Here is an 18,740-nt window from a genome sequence, read left to right as displayed (position 1 = left end):
ACTACATACCTAGTAATAATTCAGTGTGCTATAGAAGGCACATTTCCTCCCTTGATTTGTTTGCCCCGGTTAAGTTAAAAATTATCCGCACCTTTGTTTTTAAGGGATTGGCTACTGCAGCTTTGCTCGTTGTTCTAAATTATAATTTAAATGAGTGCCTCCTGTGGAATGCAAAGGAATAAATAGGAGAAAGTGGGGTGGCATCCAATTCCCTGAAACAGGATGGTAAGTGCTGAATGAGGTTTCCTCTCCCCAGGTCAGGTTATCTAAAGGTCATTAATACTTACAGTGCTTAGGGAACTGGGCACAGGTGTCAAAGGTGGAAAGTCTAGAGACCTTTTGAGGTTTCTTCACACTTTTAGTACTGGACTACTGTGACCATTGATTATAATGTTATTGTGTTTCTTCACAAAAGATGCAGCCTGACATCAAGACAGGCTCAGCTGCGGAATATTTTGCTGTAAGAAATCTGCACCACACAAAGTATGCATATTAATGATACAGAAATAATTCTGGCATAACGTTTATTATTAAGCAGCACAGAGCCAACCCTTGGATTGTTAAGTATTTATTTATTTATTTTCCCATGGTAGCTTTTTAAACTTGATGTTTTCTTAAGAAATCAAGGAGGAGAATGAGGCATTATAGTCCTGCATGTATACACTAATAAATGCTCTTAGCAGGTGACTTTTGTCTATGGGGTCTGCCTGAAGGATGCTTTGGTATGAAAGGTGTCTGTCACATCTCCTTATGTCTGTATCAGTGTAGTCTGAGAGAACATTCTGGATGTTTGTTTTCACTGGGAAATTCTTAATGAAGCAAGAAAGTGACATGAGCATAAGCTCTGACGAGACTCAGATAATATGAAAATGCCAGTGTTTGATATGATTGGTACCTTGTCTGACTCCTAATAAATTTATTAAGTACACTCGGAAAGAGGACTCCATTATACTTACAGCACCCTGCTTTGCATGTGCTGTTATAAAATGTTCATATACCTCTAATATTGCTTTAGGAAAAAACTCAGCAGGCCTGCCTGTAGCTGCTGGCATGCATTTTTTAACTTGTTTTGTAGTTCTGCTTCTAAAACTTTTTGTCTCGCTGTGTAACCATTCTTTTTACAAACACTGTTATCTTTCCTCTGGACATGTGCACTGTTCCCTGACCCACTCCTGTAGTCCTCTGGAAATGTCTGGGTAACACACGAAGAGATGGAAAATTTGGCTGCACCTGCAAGAACGGTTAGTCTGCTGTACACTAATAATGTACTGTGTATCTGTCCAAATATAGTTCAGTAGTAACTGTTTTTAGATATATCCTTCACAATATCTTACTTCTGTTTTTTTGGTAATTATACTGTTGATGTATAAAATCCAGTGTGCATTTGCATGAGTGTGTTCCACTAAAATATGGCAGTTAGTCAAAAAAAATGAAGTCAGGTAACAGGTCAAAGCAAATACTCTTCCAAATTACAAAAAAAAAGAAATTTCAAATCCCTTTCCAAATGTACCAAACTTTTGCTTTGTTTGATTTTGAGATATAATTACTAGTTATTTTATTATGTTAGGCTTCCCTTCATCTGCCATTTAGGTAACAGATATTTGCATAAGCAGATATAATTCAAAACCAGTAAAGAAAAGCTTTTCCGTATCAGGCAATCCAAATTTACACTTCAGATTTGGAATTCCTTATGCAACACTAACACAGTTTTGAAAGTAATGCCTCTAAATGAAAGCAGAAAAATAATTGACAGAGGTGGGCATTTCTCTGTCCCAGATTGTAGAGGTGAGAAAAGGAAGTAAACAGTGAGGCTGTTTACTGCTTTGCATAAGTGTATGTGTATTGTGGTCATCTGTCCATCTGTCACAGCGGGAGTGTTCATGTCCTAGGATATATCAGTTTATACACGTTTTCAGAATTTTCACTTGTACGTAAAATAATTACAAGTTTTCTAATGCCATAATTCTGACAATTGTAGATCAGGTATATGACAGGCATGTTTTGTTTAGGTTGTGCCTTGTTCAAATGTTGAAACCACAGTATAGTCAATTTAACACCTTAGGTTGTTTCTAATTTCAGTTTTTAAATGGTTTTGTTGGCATTAATCTGTAGGGCTTTCACTTCCATACTACTAAGCGTCTGCCCTTTTTTTGAAAGCCTTTAGTTGTCTAACACTTAGGTGTTTTACCTTCATAATTTTTAATAGTTTTATTTTGATCCATCTTTTGATAACCAGGTCAATCCTATCAGGTTAGTGGCCTCAGCAAGAGCAAAAATGAACCCACTATGCCCTTCAGGAGCATAGCCAAGATTTTTGGAATTATGCTCCCAACTTCCAAAATATTGCCACACACACACACACACACACACACACACACACACACACACACACACACACACACACACACACACACACACACTTACCCCCCAATAAAAAAACAGCCCTTAAGTGAATGTCTTAAGCAAAACTTAATTCAGAAAACATGCATTTTGGAAAAAATATAACCACAATAAATACAACATTTTAAAAAAGCCTTCTAATGCATCTCTTTGCACAAATTTATTTTAAAGAGTGTATGCTGTAATATCATGTTATTTTCTAACTACACCCATGACACCCATCAAATCTGATCTTTTGGCCTGCTTCCTCCTTCCTCCACCTAGGTTTAACACCAGTGTTTTCTGTTCTCCTCTGTATTCTGAACCCCGTCATCTGCACTGCAGATTTTACAGTCCTATTCCGCTGTTAGCCTTTCTATATCATATGCAAGACTATTAATAAACAGTCATCTTTACCTTTTGTTTGATCCATACATTCCTTACATTGAAAATTATCTATTCCCGTAAATTACTTGTATACCTGTGAAAACATAATACTAACATAAGGACCTCACCCTCGTTTCCTGCCTTCTGTGGAGTGCAGATAAATCTCTAGAATCCTAAATTTCTGATATGTTTTACACCATTTTTTGTACCCTGCTGTACACAGATTTGCAGCTTTTCTATGGTTTGGACATGCACAACTGGATGCATGGTTAGACGTGAAGGTTTTGTAAGATCTCACAGCAGTGAGATTCTTTTTCGGTTCTCTGCTAATAGTTTTCGGTATAATTCAGAGTATCATGTTAAACCTTTTCACATTGTCATGCATCTCATTTCATCATGTGACTTTGTTTCTAAGTTCCTTTATAGGTTCATAGGTAAGTACTAGGCTAGCTGCCCTTACTGGCCATTTTAATCCTAGCCAGTTTCCATTTTTGTATTCAAAGTAACCTATCCCATTTGGTTATAGATTGGCCTTACACATCCCATGGCCGATAATTATGTATTACCCCTACTGAGAATCAATGGGATCATATCACAGATAATTTGAGGGACCCATGCATGGGAAAGCATTTATGAATTATGTGGATGGGGAGTCTGTTCCACATCAGCGGTATCCTCTGTGAGATACACCTGTCCCTTGAAAGTGTTCTGATGATGTTGCAGAAGAGGTTTAGATCCCTAGACAGAGTATTTCTGATGACATTTGTCAAGCTGATATGCAGTAAATCCATCAGTAATGGGTCGGAGGATGCTTTGTATGACACTGGCCACCTCACGGTTTGAGGCAGTCTATGTAGGACATGTTCTTTAGGCCTTGTATCCTTTTAGTAAGGTATGGCTGTGGTCATTTCAGTTGTTACATGTACCTAGACAGAAACATGCCAAAGGGGGCATTATATTCCATGACTGGCCTAATGGAGCTGAGTAAAGGGGGACAATGACATCCCTAGATCTTGGCATAATTCCTTTGATTATAAGCTGCGCAATATAGAAGGACTTTCTTACACTAGTAGACACATATGTTGGCCAAAGGTTAGGTCATTGTCCACAGTTTCCTAAATCTTGAACAACTGGGTCAACTCTTAGGGTGGTGTAGTTCCCTGGGATAGATGACTTTCCAAAGGATACAATTATGAATTTTTTGGCATTTAGTTTCAGTCCATGATTTTGGCGCCACTTATTTGTTTGGGACAAACCCTTCTGCAGGACAGCTTACTCATTTGGGGATTAAATAACTACTCCGAGCTTGCAGTCGTATGCAATCTTAGTCAGACAGAGCCCTTTGATATTGGCTTGTATTTCAGGAAAATGACTTTCCCACATATTCTCTCTTTATATATTACTCTCTTTTTTCGGCATCCACTATTCTGGATGTTGTGCTGCCTCTTGTTTTTTTCTGTAGTGCTTGCACTGTGTTTCTCAGTGTTGTACTGCGGGATACTTGCAGTAGGTGTTTCACAGTGTTATACTCCTGGGCTGCCAAACTTGTGGTTGTTATGTCCAGTAGTATAGCTAGGGCAGGGTGAAGAGGGAAGTTGCCCTGAGCACAGGGTGTTGGTGTGCAATAGGGAAATGCTGACCAATTGTTAGTGGAGTATTGGTACTCATTTCTGTACCATCATATCTGAATGCTGGTACAGAAACGAAGTTCAGTACTGCTTTTCTGCAGTATCAAAGTGCTTCAGAGTTTGTTATGTGGTACAAGTCGCTCCTCAGTTTACAGCTGAGGTGCAGGGTGCAGAAATGTGACCTGGCATACTCCTGAGTTTTTGGAGCACCAGCCTGATTGGAGACTTTTTTTCACTTCTCAACTTACAATTGATAGGTGCCAAATCGCAGAAAGCAGTACTAGATGGGCCAGCTACAGATATGGTCATGCACCATGCTGTACCTTAGCACCCACACACCATCACCTTGGTAGACAGTATCCCCAAGGGCCTTCTGCTTAGTAACTGGGGTGAAAGTAAAGATGAGCTGTTTTATAACTGTTGTGTGGCTCCCACTAATCCTACTCATATATTTATGGGAAACATTATCAAAAGATGTGCTGAAACCCATAAAGGTCACATGTACAGCTCCCCCTCAGACCCACAGTCATGGGGACCTATATGAAGAATTCTGGTGAGATTGTGAGAGAGTGTTTTGAATAAGGCTGATAAGTTTCATCTAAAGGACTTGAAGAATGGTATCAGACAGTCCATGTCACAAAAAAGACTTACACATATGAGAATCTAAAACATGCTGTCAGGTTTTCTTTCTGCAATTAATCTGAAATGTGATACATTTAACACGTCTTTCTGCATGCAATTGTTTTATAGCCCAGTAAACTGACTTAGTGTGTTCTTTTGGCCGCAAGCATTCTATATCTTTTTGAATATTTTAAAAAAGTCTAATGCCTCTGTATTTGAATATTGTATTCTAAAAGGCAGATACTGTGAGTTAATTCAGAAATGGAAAAATTAGGCCGAATAAGTTACAACTATTGTAGGACCAGTAAGGTGCTATTTTCCCTTCATGTGGCTCTTTCAGAACACATCTAAGAAAAGATCTTCCCATCTTTTCAGTATGTCCTTTCTGTTAAAGTCGTAAAAGAATACATTGGAAACATTCATTAATAGTTCATGATTGTGTATATCAAAAAATTCAAAAACATGCTCAAATGAAGTGAAGCATGTTCATTTAAAATATTCTATATTGCATTATAGGCCCCAGTAGAATGTTGTTTGCACTTATTACAATACTTTGTTTATGTGCTTATAAAATTAAACACCACAGCTTGCATTCAGCTTTCTGCCTAATTATGTGCCAGCATGAAAGACTGTGGTGTGTTTAAAATCTCAACAAGTTTAAAATGAGCCCTGTGTTCTTTGGTGCCATTCTGGAAGCTTGAGACTTGACAGTGTGAGCCCAGAAAATTGGGTTAAAAAGCAAAAGTCAGTGGGATTTCCTACAAACAGCAGCAAACTGAAAAAGTTGCTGTTAGACTGCGTTTTTTTTTCCCCCAAGGGAACAAGACTGCCTGTTTCACCTTACTGCACTTAAATTTACACAGTAGAGAATGGAAGTTATAATCCTCGATCATGCATTGGGAATCCATGTTCTTCTCTTTGGCTCCGTGTTAGTTTAGAAAAAGCACAGCTGTTTGAAACTACAGGACAATAAAAAGCACTTATGTAGTAGTTTGTCACTTTTACTGTTGCCATGTAAATCTCTCTTTTTTTTAATTAAAAAGACTGTTTCAAGCTTTTGTATGCACAGATTTTCTGAAGTAGGCTGCACTTGGGTTAGTCAGAAAAATAGCTCTAAAAATTAAAAATAATTTGATTTATGTTTCTGTTTGACAAGGATGCACAAAACTGTATTAAGCTGTGGGAATATTATCTAAAGTACATCCTATATTTAAAACTAATTAAGCTTTTTCTAACTGAGCACATCCATGGCAGGAAGAGCACAGTGCTTGGTTTAATATTAGGTATATTTTTGGCTGTACCACAGTACCATTTGCATATTCCTAGTTAGTTTAAGTCTTCTTCATTAAATGAGGACCTGCATGTATCGGTCTTGCAGTATGCATTTATATGTATTCAGAGTGGCGACACCTCTAGGAGCTGTTCGCTTTATGGCATTACTGCTAATTTTGCTGCGTTGGGCTATGATAGAAATGAAAATGGAGATCTCTGTATCAGTCCACGTTAGAATGTACTCTGGTAATGCACTTCATACTGATGTCTGACTCAGTGGTTGACCACTGGTAAAAAGCACTCATTGTTAGTGGTTCAGTAGTTATTTTTCCAGAAGAATATTTATTAAGCATAACTTTATATATGAATAAATATATATATATATATATATATATATATATATATATATATATATATATTTCTGGGATCAACATGAGCAGTAAAAATGACCTGTTACATTTTGGATCGCAATTTTAAATACTGTCATGTTACTGGGGGCTTTAAAGATAATTTCTTTACGTAGCTAAGAGCATCTTCTGTTTACCTACTTTGAGCGCTTCCCTCCCTCTATTGTTCTGTGTGTAAATTTTAACAACTAATTATTCTACTCCATAATTTACATGATGGAGTTCGGTAGGCGTTTGTTTACAGCTCTCTGTCCAGTGGACATACAAGAGGCTTATGACTACGGGGACATGCAGAGGTATAATCCATTCTCATAATAGAGCTAACTGAAAAATTCTCATAATGATGTGAAACAAGTCCAGCTCAAAAACAAGTTACCCGAAGATGCATTAGAATAAGAGCATTTTAAATGCATAATAAAACATGGAGTTCTGGATGCTGCTGGTTTGCATTTTACAAATTTAAAAATGCTGCACAGAATTTAGTAGTGGCCATTTTTAGATTTATGAAGGGCATCACTTAATACGGTAACCGTAAGGCTGTAGAATCTATGGTACTATTGTCCTTGTTATAGGAACTACCCAGATGAGTGCTTCTTTAGATTCCAGGCAGCCAGGCTGTGATGTGTATGCCACAAATCAGGAGAAAAGACATTAAGGATTTTAAAGAATTATTACATTGAACTTCATGCCGAGGTTAGCTGCAACATTGTTTGAGAGGTAGATGCCCTCAGGTAGCCTACAAAATCCCTTTAAATATGGGTTGCAATCAGCACAAAATGACTGCATGCCTTCAAAGTGCCAAAGCAGTCACTGTCAGTGCTAGTGTCCTGGGCTGACTGCCGGCAAGGTGCTGGTGTCAGCTGAGGGGAAAAGCTAGGGGTCTCCTCTCTGCTTTCAGGAAAGGATGTAGATTTGTGACTCTCACATAGATTCATATAAGAAATTAAATGAATTAGTGATCGTCCTTCACAGTTATGGGCAGTGGGCAGCCCCTTTCTCTCTGTCACACACAATCACTCTGTGCATGGCTACTTGTCAAAGCACATGCCCAGTTTATTCTTTATGTACAACCTTGTGGTTTGTAGGCTGCATTGCGAAAGTAATATTTCCAAAATTGTGGGTTTAGTATCCTCCCACCAAACCATATCCTGGCATATAGATTGCTCTTCCCCAGAGGTATGAATGGAGGCTGCCTAATAAAAAGATGAATTTTGACAATAATGAGAGGCTGGTAGGAAAACAGGTTGCTGTAGATAAGTAAGATGACCCTTAAATGCAGGTGGTCAGCAGGCCAAGGGAAAGAAAAGCTGACACTGGTCGGTAGGAATTCTCATCCCTTGCTGCTTCATTGTAATTGCAAAGAAAGCTTTAATGGTTTATATTATGTATGAACTTGGTACTTCCAGAAAGACCAGAATTGTGAGTAATACATCACATTACATTTTAAGTGCACGCCCATCCAAAAGTCATCTTTGTTCCAGGATATAATAAACAAGTCATGTTTAACTCAAATCAGGAGTTCTGATCAGTGAGTTCCTCTGCAAAAAGAAGATTCTTTATCTATTTCTAAATCTCATTTCAACAATTCAAATCAGGAGTTTTGATCAGAGTGCTACTGTGAAAAAAAGGTTCTTTATCTATGCAACACCTTTAAAAAATAGCAGAATTTAAAACTGGTATTATGAAGCAAACTGTAAAATGATCCATGCATTCATTCATTTTCTGTATAGACTTTCTCCTGTTGAGGATTCCCAGGACCAGATCCTACACTGGGAAGGAATGTAGAAGGATAAAAAAAAAATAGAAGGATCTACGAACACCAGTATAGAATAGGGAAGGGTGACACCAAGAATGCACTATGCAGACACATCTTAGACAAAGGTGTTTTTTCTATCATAGACCAGGTGGAATATACACCATTTGGAGGTGATTGGAAAACCAAGTTAGCACGATTCCACAAGACCTCCAGGTCTTAATGACTTCATTAGCTTAAAACCATTTTAGTGTTTATGAATTACATATCTGAGGCACTGATTAACATATCATTATGAAACATTAACAAGATATTTCCTAGTAATGGATGTTACAAAAATACAAAAAACAAAAAATTTAAATTTAATTTTAAAAGTACACTTTGTAACTTTCAAGTTTTATTGAAAAAACTTTTTACATGATAAAGTTTTTAGTATTTATATTTCCAGTAGGGATATAGAAGTAGGATTCAGCTGAACTTGACAACAATGGATTTTGTTATTATGTCTTTTTAAAAGTAAAATTGTTTTTGGCGGTTTTGTACCAATTTATCAATTAAGGAGATAACTAGGTATGTATTTAAACGTTTATGTTGGAGAGATCATTTGTTCTGATGAAGGCTGGGGACAGCGAATAAAGAAATCAAGTTTGTATTTTACTCTTGATATACCAGCAGGGTTTTATCCTCTTCCACCTTACTATTCTACTGGCAAGGAATGGGCAAAGGACAGGAACCAAGGATGCTTATACCAGTACAGGGTACATTCACGTACAAGAACACACAGGCACACGCAGGGACACGCAGGCACACACACATTCATTTGGAGTCACTTGCATACCTAGTGACACAGTAGCATTGTCATTAAGACTAGTCTTTGGAGTGTATGAAGAAACCAGAGACTGTGATGGAAACAACACACAGCAGTGGAGTCTGAAATCCCTATTTGCAGGTTAGTTTGCAAGTTTCCCAAGACTCCATTCTAAGTGTCACAGTTTCTAGATATTTCTGTGGTTTAGTAATGGTTGGTAGATGGAGCTGAATAGCGAGAGAAAAAAATAGTTGGGGTACAGAGTAAAAACAAACAAAAAGTACCAGTCACTGCTTGAAAAGTTAAGGGCATAAAGTTAAAAATAAAACCAAAGTAATCAGTCAGTCCTTAGCAGTACACAAAGTGGGCTGAAGCAGCATGCTACAGATCTGTCTGCAGTGTTAGGGTATGGGTTTGAATTTCACATCCTTTTTTGTATATGTTACGACTGATGAAATCACAAAACCTTAGCAAGCTGTTTGGTGTTCTCTGAAGGCAGGCACTTTTGTCTAATGGGTCTTAAGTTGCTTAACAAAGAATTAAAAAATACAAGTGAATTTGATAGTGACACAGACAATGCACAGATGTTTTTTTGTGGCTAGTACTACCACATTGAACTCTTCAAATATGCATTACCGCAACTGTTGCTGTATGCCATCCTTATGTAGTAATTCTGATGTGATTAATTTTTATTAACTGTTCGGTTTCCTCCCTCTTATCCTAGTTGTTATCCTGTATATGCCTGAATCCATTAAAGCATGCAAACTGAAAAGCTGTACAGTAAGATTATAATTCATATTGTTAGAAGTGTCCAGGATAACTGCAGAAATGACGCAAAATTAATTTAGTACAAAATGCAGCTGTGTCATTCAGCCTTTCAAAAATCACTTAAATGTTTATCAAAGCTGAAATTCTAGAGCGATTGTCTTAAGTGGTTAAACTAATATTACAAACTGGCCCATTTAATTTCCTGTTATGGTGGGTGTAAGTGCTTTTTGAACGCTGCATCCCAGAAAAAAAAAACTGTGCTATTATAAAAGTTCATTATTCTAGCATGAGAATCTGAGAAACTTATCAGTAACATTTCTTTTTATTTTAAATTTTAATTAGTATAATGCACATTGGGATAAGAGTCTTACTTTGCATATCTAGAAAGACAGAGGGCTTTAAATGTCATTGTTTTCAGACAGCAGTGACATACTTCATAACTGTACAGTAAATGAGCAATCAGTTTATTAAATGTATCAGTATTTTTGCGTAAATAATTAATGCCACTAATGTTACTCAGACTTGATTGCAGATGTCTGACTTAGGTCTGCTAGATCTAATAGCAGATAAATGGTTTTAGAATTTGTAGTGAATGGGCTTTCAAAAAATTATAGGATTGTGATGCTGCTTAACAGATGGCCTCACACTGCGATAGCCGGACTTTCGGATTTCTGCTTAGCTTTATTAAGTAGCACAGAAAGAAGAAGATAACATTGTATATAATGCTACAGAACAACAACATACGAAAAACAGATGTTTTGGATCTTTGTTCACACACTGATTTTCAAAAAAAATAATGATTATTTGCCCTACCACCAGTAGGTGTAACAGCATTCGCATGAAACTCAATTTTGTCTAAAAATTCCTGCATCAGTTTGCAAAGTACTGCTTATGCAGTATGAGATGTTAAGGTCTGTAATGGCATTTTAGTGAAGTAATCTTAAAAAAAAATCAAAGCGCTTGATGCTTTGCTTCTGAAGATCCGTGGTTCTTATGGATCCACTGTAAGTGACTACAGTTCATTTCAGTGGCATGCTATTAGTCGCAACCAAAACACTGTCACCTGTCAAACTAGCAACAACCTGTAAGCTTTTTTTTTTGTAAGGGGGTCGTCCCCCGTTAGAACATGTCATCTCATTGAAGGCAGTTTCTGCAAACACAAATAAAATGAAAGTAATTCACTAGAACCACGTTTGTCGATGGTGGAGACTGTCTTTTTGATACTGTCTTTTACTCCATTGTTGTGCGACCTCTGAGTTAGTATATATAATTCCAATGTGTGTGTGCGTGTGTGTGTGTGTGTGTGTGTGTGTGTGTGTGTGTGTGTGTGTGTGTAGGAAAGCACCCACACTGGTGATCTGAGGGTGGCAGGACCCCTGCAATATTTTTTTAAATGTTCACCGAAGGTGGTTTCAGTGAACTGTTTTTGTTTTATTTGCATTGGCCAAGTCGACAACAGTACGTCTGTTACGTAAGAAAGCAGCCACATTGCTGATCTGTGTATACTGACTCTGAGGTTGCACAAACTCACAGAAAAGGGAAAAGGTAGAAAACAAATATGTGACTTATAATTCACCATCTCCAGTGAGTTGCACACAATGAAAAACTGAAGGCGCAGCACCTGCAGTGCAACCATTTTTTACAAAACTAACGGAATTCAGTCATACTCCACCGACATTTCTAGACTCTGAAATAGTGTATGAAACACTGCCGATTCATAGATATTCCAAGGCCATTTAGTGTTATGACATTTATGCCCCTGCCAGTACCTTCCCTCAGAATGCAGCTCCTTTCTCCAGGAGTGCCATAACAATCAATCCCAGAGTAAATTTGTGAATACTCATCGAGGCTTCCGAATTACATTTAAGGAAAAGAGTGAGTCACACCACTTTACATGCAAAGGGAGTCTATTCCAGAGATTTAGGAAATGCTGAGTTATAAACCTGTCCTCCCTCCACCATGTTTTATCTATCTGTTGGTGCAAATTTTGGTCCTTGGTTCTAATACTCATGCAGCCATTGGACTAGAGGAGATGCAGGATATCCAAGACAATTGGGTCTTTTTATGGCACAAAAAGTGAGACACAAATCACTGCCTTCAAAACCCATAAAACACTGGACATAGGGATAGAGCTTCCAGCCTCACTTGATTGTTCAGAGACTTTAAGTCTGTGATCTTTAAACCTTTTGGATCTTTCTTATTGCATTTGTTTAGTGAGATATATCCCAAAGGGGCACTGTATTTAATTGGTCTGGTCTGTAAAAGACATATTCCTTGAAAGTTTCCTCAACCGAAAAGGCTGCCTTATTCATATCTAACTTTAACTAGCCCCTAAACAGCTGCATGAAAATTCCATTGTAAGGAAAGCTTTCTACATGGCCTGCCTCAATAGTAAGGATATCTTATCCAGGGACAAGGAGGTCATAACATCCCTGTATTCTTCCCTTATAAGGGCCATTATGGAGTACAACGCCCCTTTCAACATGTACCTGACAAAGCACATGCAGCAGCTGGAGAGACCACAGAGATTCCTCACCAAGAGAATCCAGGGCCTCAAACATCTACCCTACACAGATAAGCTAAAAACCCTTACCCTCTACTCAGTCTCATACAGACTCGTTAGAGGTGACCTCTGTCTGGCATACAAAGCAATCTCAGACTACGCCTTGATGGTACTAGTGCATATTCACAAGTCGAGCTCCACTCAAGTAACCCACACACGTGACCTCATCCTGGTCTATGGCATACAAAGCAATCTCAGACTACGCCTTGATGGGACTAGTGCATATTCACAAGTCGAGCTCCACTCAAGTAACCCACACACGTGACCTCATCCTGGTCTATGAGCTCCACTCAAGTAACCCACACATGTGACCTAATCCTGGTCTATGACATCAATAGGACTTGTTGGCAGGACAGATTTGTCTTCCAGAGACTCCCATTGTGTGGAATAGACTCCCTCCCCATGTCAAGCAGAGTACATCATTAACCCTTTTTAAGCATAACCTGGATAACTGGATGGGGAACAGAAAATAGGGTTCCTATTACAAGACCGAAGATGCATTCTTTTGAATGCATCTTGGTCAAACATAAAAGAATGAAAAGGCAAAATATCGAAGTGGCTTTTAAGCAAATTCTTTCTCTAGGAAAAATTTGCTTGGCCGCTTCATTACTTTGCCATTTTCAGCACTGTAGTGTGGTCTCAGAGTTGGTATATTTAAGTAGGGGGGGTGTGAGGGGCCCACTTAATGTAATGTTTTAAAGTGTTTTCTGTTTTCTTTTTTCTTTTTTTTGTTGGAACAGTGATTTTTTTTCCCTTGGAAAAAAAAAATCGCTGTTCTGACAGTTCAGCATTGTAAGCTTTCACTTACATAGGGTCGATTAATCACCGTTCTCTTTTTTAAGCATTCGGTGATGTAATATAGACCCCAGAATATACACCCCTGGGATTCCACCTCTGCCCCTGCTAGACAGGGGCATCGGGTGCTGACTTGTCGTAATATCAGCTAAATTCTTGGCTAGGCTTGTTAGGGCATCAGGGCCGATAGCCTAGTAACTTCCTGTGAGCCTATGATCCTATGATCCATACTCATCCTCCCTAAATATAAAGTTACATTCAGGAATAAACCACTCTGGTGGAACTCCAGTATAAATAAATCATATAACAAAAGAGGGAGCAAGAAATTCCCATCCCCCCTACCTCAAGGCCACACAGATATGCCAGCAAGGAACTTAAGAGCACTATTAGAAAATATAAAACAGAATATGAACATAAGGTTATCATATATACCTGAGGAAACTAGAAATCATTATTCCTTAATTTTCTGACCTAGCTTAATAATGTTCAGCCATGCACTGAACTCATCCGTATCATTGCGCATTCTGGTCTCAGGGATATAGCCAATACGTTACCAGGAAATTTAATGCTAACTTTACCCCACCTATCCACAATGTTGCATACACTACCACTGAAAATTTAGTTTCCCCAAAAATCATTTTGGAGCAGGTCTTAAAATCCCTGTCATAATTTAAAAATAATGCTTCCATACCAGGTTGAAGCAGCACAAAGCATGCACTATTACTTAAACTTTTCAACCTCAGGCTGTCCACAGAATTTGTGCCTGATGTTGGGATAACAGCCACTGTGACTCCTGTACTCAACCAAGTAGTAAAAGATCCCTCAGCCTCACCAGCATTATGTGCAAAGCCATGGAACATATCATAGTAGAACTCATTTAAGCAGACATAGACAATTTAACTGAAGTAGACCCCAACTCACTTTGGTTTTGTGAATGACCGGTCCTGCCTCCTGAACCTAGTAAGCTTCTTTGGAAAGGTTACAGATGCTGAGAATAGTGGTCATGCTGCATACCCTTCCTATTTGAACGTGTCAAGGCTTTTGATGCTATTCCCCATGCTAGAATAATTGAAAAATTAGATAAACAATATAAACCTCTACATTTTCCACTGGATTATAAATTGACAGTCCAACAGCTATCAGGTTGTGGAAGCTGCTGGCACACTCCACATGTTAAATTGTAACAAGTGGGGTGCCACAGGGATCTGTGACAGGCCCTCTTCTGTTTGGCATTTATTTTGCAGACATTCAAGCCAATATCCCAGAAGTTTGGTTAAACAAGTTTGCTAATGGTCACATGCTGGGTACGAATATCCACTCACCCTCTGGGTTGGAATATGCACATACCTGTTGTATTAAAGCAGTCTAAAGTTGAATTCAAAAAAAGTACAGCATAATTGCAGAATAATGGTTCCCACCTCATATGTTATAAATGGTACTCCTCTTTGGACAGAGATGGCCATTAGACACCCAGGTACATATGTGGACAACACCCTCTCATTCATTCATCATGTTTCCAACATAATATAGAAATTCTTCTATGTGGATCAGTTAATTACCAAGGGAATATCTTCAAGAGGGAAAGTCGTCATCTTACCACTGTAGTCATCCCTTATCAGACCCATCAATGAATACAATGCTCCCTTTCGGTATGCATAAATCCAAACATATTGTTCAAATGGAAGGGCCCCAAAGGTCTTGAATACTTCAGTTATCCTGAAAGATAAGCATGACTCTTCTTACTGTCAGTAGCCTATCAGCTGCTTCAGGGTGACGTGTTTAGCTTTTTAAGTCACAAAAGACTCAGTCCTATTGTATCTTCTATTTTTAGTAAAACCAGTACCTCTACAGTCACCCACACCACAGACCTGACTGTACCCCAAAACATTAATGAGAGTAGCTGAAGGGGATAGGTTCCTAATACAACATATCTCCAGCCTATGGAATAAGTTGCCACTTTAGTTCAAAGTAGTGCTTTGGCTAACTTTAAGGCTAGTCTTGATGACTCGATGGGTAAACACATTTTTATAGCAGGCTTGTAATGTAAGGCCCTTCTTTATTTTGGTGTTAAGCAGTATAAAAGGCTGACAACAGTGGCAAGAAAAGTCTGCCTACTTAAAGGTGTATATGACTAGGCATCTTATGGTCCCCTGTGGTTGCTTGCCTAATACTATTTATTATTCCTATTATTTCACTGAAGAGTAGACAGTTAGACCTTGAAGGCATTCCCTTTTCAATTAGCTGTGATAAATAAAAGGATATCCTGACAACCATTGTCACATGATGGTCAAGAAAGCGGAAGCTGTCAACCCAAGTACCTATGTCCCTTACTACATTTGTATTCTGTAGTGGTGTGTTGAGCATAGCTGGCCTTAGGCATAGGCCAACTAGGCAGCTGCCTAGGATGCCACTGTAGCAGGGGCACTTTTCCAGTAATCTGAATGGTATAGTTAGACCAGGATGTGGGCACTGGGTGGTGTTGGGGGCACTGTGGAGACCTTTTGCCTAGGACACCAGTTGACCAAAGTGTGGCCCTGGTGTTGAGTATAGTAAGATGAGGAGATGGATTGCCTACTAAAGGTGACAATACTCTATACGTTTTAGCATTTAGCTTGAGCCATTTTCAGTACACCAAGAGTGCATCAGGGAGAGTTCATTCTGGAGTGTGTGTGTGTGTGTCAGATGGTGACTTACCAACCCACAGTTTGCAGTCTATACACTTAACCAAGAGGTCTTCACTCTTGGCTTAGAGATATGAGAAATAATGGTGTTTGTATACATGTTGGAGGGGAGGGACAGAATACCAATGCATTCAGGTTCATTTATGTCTTATTATGTCAGTATGCTAAAGTAGAACCTCAACTTTAGAGAAATTGTGGTGAAGTAATTCATCTTTCTCCATTCCTTGTCTCTGATTTAACAGAGAAAAGATGTATACTGTTAGAATAAAAGCATGAAGTAAGGGGCATTAAAGTCCAGATCTCATTGGCTGAGAAACATCTCATAGCTTGTTAAATGCATAGTCACATAACTTGCAGATTATTGCCAACTCTAAGAAAAAACATTGATTTTTGTTATGTAACAAGCTGTTCCAATTACTGGAGTTATGCTTAAAATTCTATAAAACAAACTTGTGGTGTATTTGTATTCATTTTAAATAATTTGCAAACTTCCTTGACTTATTTTATAGATGTTCAAGATGTTGTACTCCAGTTTTTTGGATTCAGATATTTCGGTTGGGCTTAGCTCTAACTGAAATTATAAAAATGCTCACTTAATACAGTCACTTATATTGTAATATTAGTACTGCACTGCAAATAGCAGGCATTAAGTTACCATGGAAACCGTTCCTTTAGGAAATAGGTTTTGTCATTAATATTGATGAGTACGGTAATAATAAAAATACTAATAACAAAAACAATAGTAGCAATAGTGCTAGTTATAATGATAATGCTATATACACAAAGACACATAAAGGAAGTCTGCTGCTTGCAGGACTGACTAATGAAAATCTGCCTGTGACTGTTGAAAGTTGCTTTCCCATACACAGTTAGCCATGGCAAAGAGCAGTTTTCTTCTAAAAAATTAAATGTAGATCATAAAAGCTCAGTCAAGTCAAATAATAATAAAATGTTTTTTGTAACCTTAAATTACTTTCATAGGTGAGGAGGAGGCAATATGACAAATAAATGTAAAAACCCGTAATTAGCGTACAAACTTTTATTTAAACGCTTTCATCCACAGACTTCTTCAGAACACAATTCAAGAAAATACTGCAACTGTGTTTTTATGCTAACCCCAATTAACCGTCCAATTATCCAAGTAAAAAGTAATACATATCCATTTCCATATCATCTTGTTTAAAATGAAATACAAAAAAATACAACAAATATTTCTATTTGTTCAATTATGTTACTGAGGGAATCTCCCTGGTTATTGATTCAGTTTTAAATCCCTTAGTACAGAGGTTGGATTCTTATATTAAGAACTCATGGGGCTTTTTAGATAAATTGAGAGAATTTTTAATGCATTTTGCATTTGATCCCATGAAACTTATTATTTTTACGGTTGATGTTATTTCACTTTTTACATCTATTCCCCATGACCAAGGTGTGACGCTTCTGCACTGGCCCAGTAATCAAGGAGCCTCAACAGTGAGGGATGTGCACAATGGGAGGATTGCAAGTACACACACAGTAACACACAATTTCACTTGAGCTCACAGGAGATCACAGTCAGTCTGGGGCTTGTTTCTCCCTCTTTTTCCAGATCCCCAGTAAGACCCCCCACTGGCACAGCTATAGAGTTGAGTCCTTAGCCAGGGTTCCAAGCCAAGTCCTCTCATACTCCCTCTGTCCAACCAGTGCTTCATGTCCCTGCCCAAGTAGCTGACACACAGACACACACACACACACACACACACACACACACACACACACACACACACACACACACACACACACTTTGAGATTTGATTTATACACAAGCACACACCTGGGAAAGGCTGGCACAGGTTTACTAGCAATGCCCCTTCTGCCCAGAACATAAGGTAGTTATCACTGCCACCAGAACTCCTTATCAGCTACTTTAAGGTCCTTACCAAAGAGTGACCAATCCTACTGTGTAATGTTACTGTTACCCAAATGGTAAGTGTGACCAAGACTTGCAAGGCTATTTCAGAGTGGCCTTTACAGAGTCAACAAATACATATACAAGTACTCCTACATCTTAAATATGTTTCACAAATATCAGCCACAAGGATGGGTTTAAATAGATTTAATAATAAATAATAAAATAATAAGAAACTACTCAAACAACACAGTAACTACAGAGTTCAGAATCACAGGAAATATTTTAAAACAACATTGCAAGACAGTCTCAAATAAATACAGAAAACATCTAAACTAATCTTTACTATATTCCTATCTATATCTAAAAGATACTATGCCCTATATAATTTACTTACAGAGCAACAAGCAGGCAGAAGTGCTGAATGGATGTTTCTAGGTCCAAAAGGTACAAAATGTATAATCTCTCTCTGTGAGAGTTCTTAAATTAATATTAAACATTACTGCTGGGTCAGCTTGGATGACATCACTCTTTGTCACCTGCCTTCATTTCCCAGGCTAACAGAAACTAACATCTCTGTGTTAAAAATACACCTCTCTTACATGTTTGCTGAGAACTGGAAGTCATAAAACAATTAAACACTTTTACATTTTAGACCTAGTAATTACTTCTCTCCAAGACAATAGAAAAAACATCTAGCTCTAGACATTGTGTCTGCTTCACTGAGAGATAACAAAATCGTGAAACACTTTAATTTCAACTTATTTTCTTGAAGTTTTGTGACTTAACT

The 18,740-nt window shown here is 38.1% G+C and overlaps 1 protein-coding gene across 1 annotated transcript in view; it reads left to right on the top strand.

Moving 5' to 3' along the window:
• The window catches only part of PPFIA4 (PTPRF interacting protein alpha 4), a 1,641,692-nt gene that overhangs the window by 1,452,598 nt on the left and 170,354 nt on the right, over positions 1 to 18,740 (top strand). The window contains exon 23 of the mRNA XM_044070202.1: positions 1,179 to 1,241. Coding sequence (XP_043926137.1) covers positions 1,179 to 1,241 — 63 coding nt within the window. The remainder of the gene's footprint in view (positions 1 to 1,178; positions 1,242 to 18,740) is intronic.

The sequence above is a fragment of the Protopterus annectens genome, chromosome 4.part1 (assembly GCF_019279795.1).
Source record: "Protopterus annectens isolate FY-2018-M chromosome 4.part1, PAN1.0, whole genome shotgun sequence".
NCBI classification, from domain to species: domain Eukaryota; kingdom Metazoa; phylum Chordata; order Ceratodontiformes; family Protopteridae; genus Protopterus; species Protopterus annectens.
The sequence above is the reverse complement of the archived record's forward strand: the minus strand, read 5'-3'. Positions and strand labels throughout refer to the sequence as shown.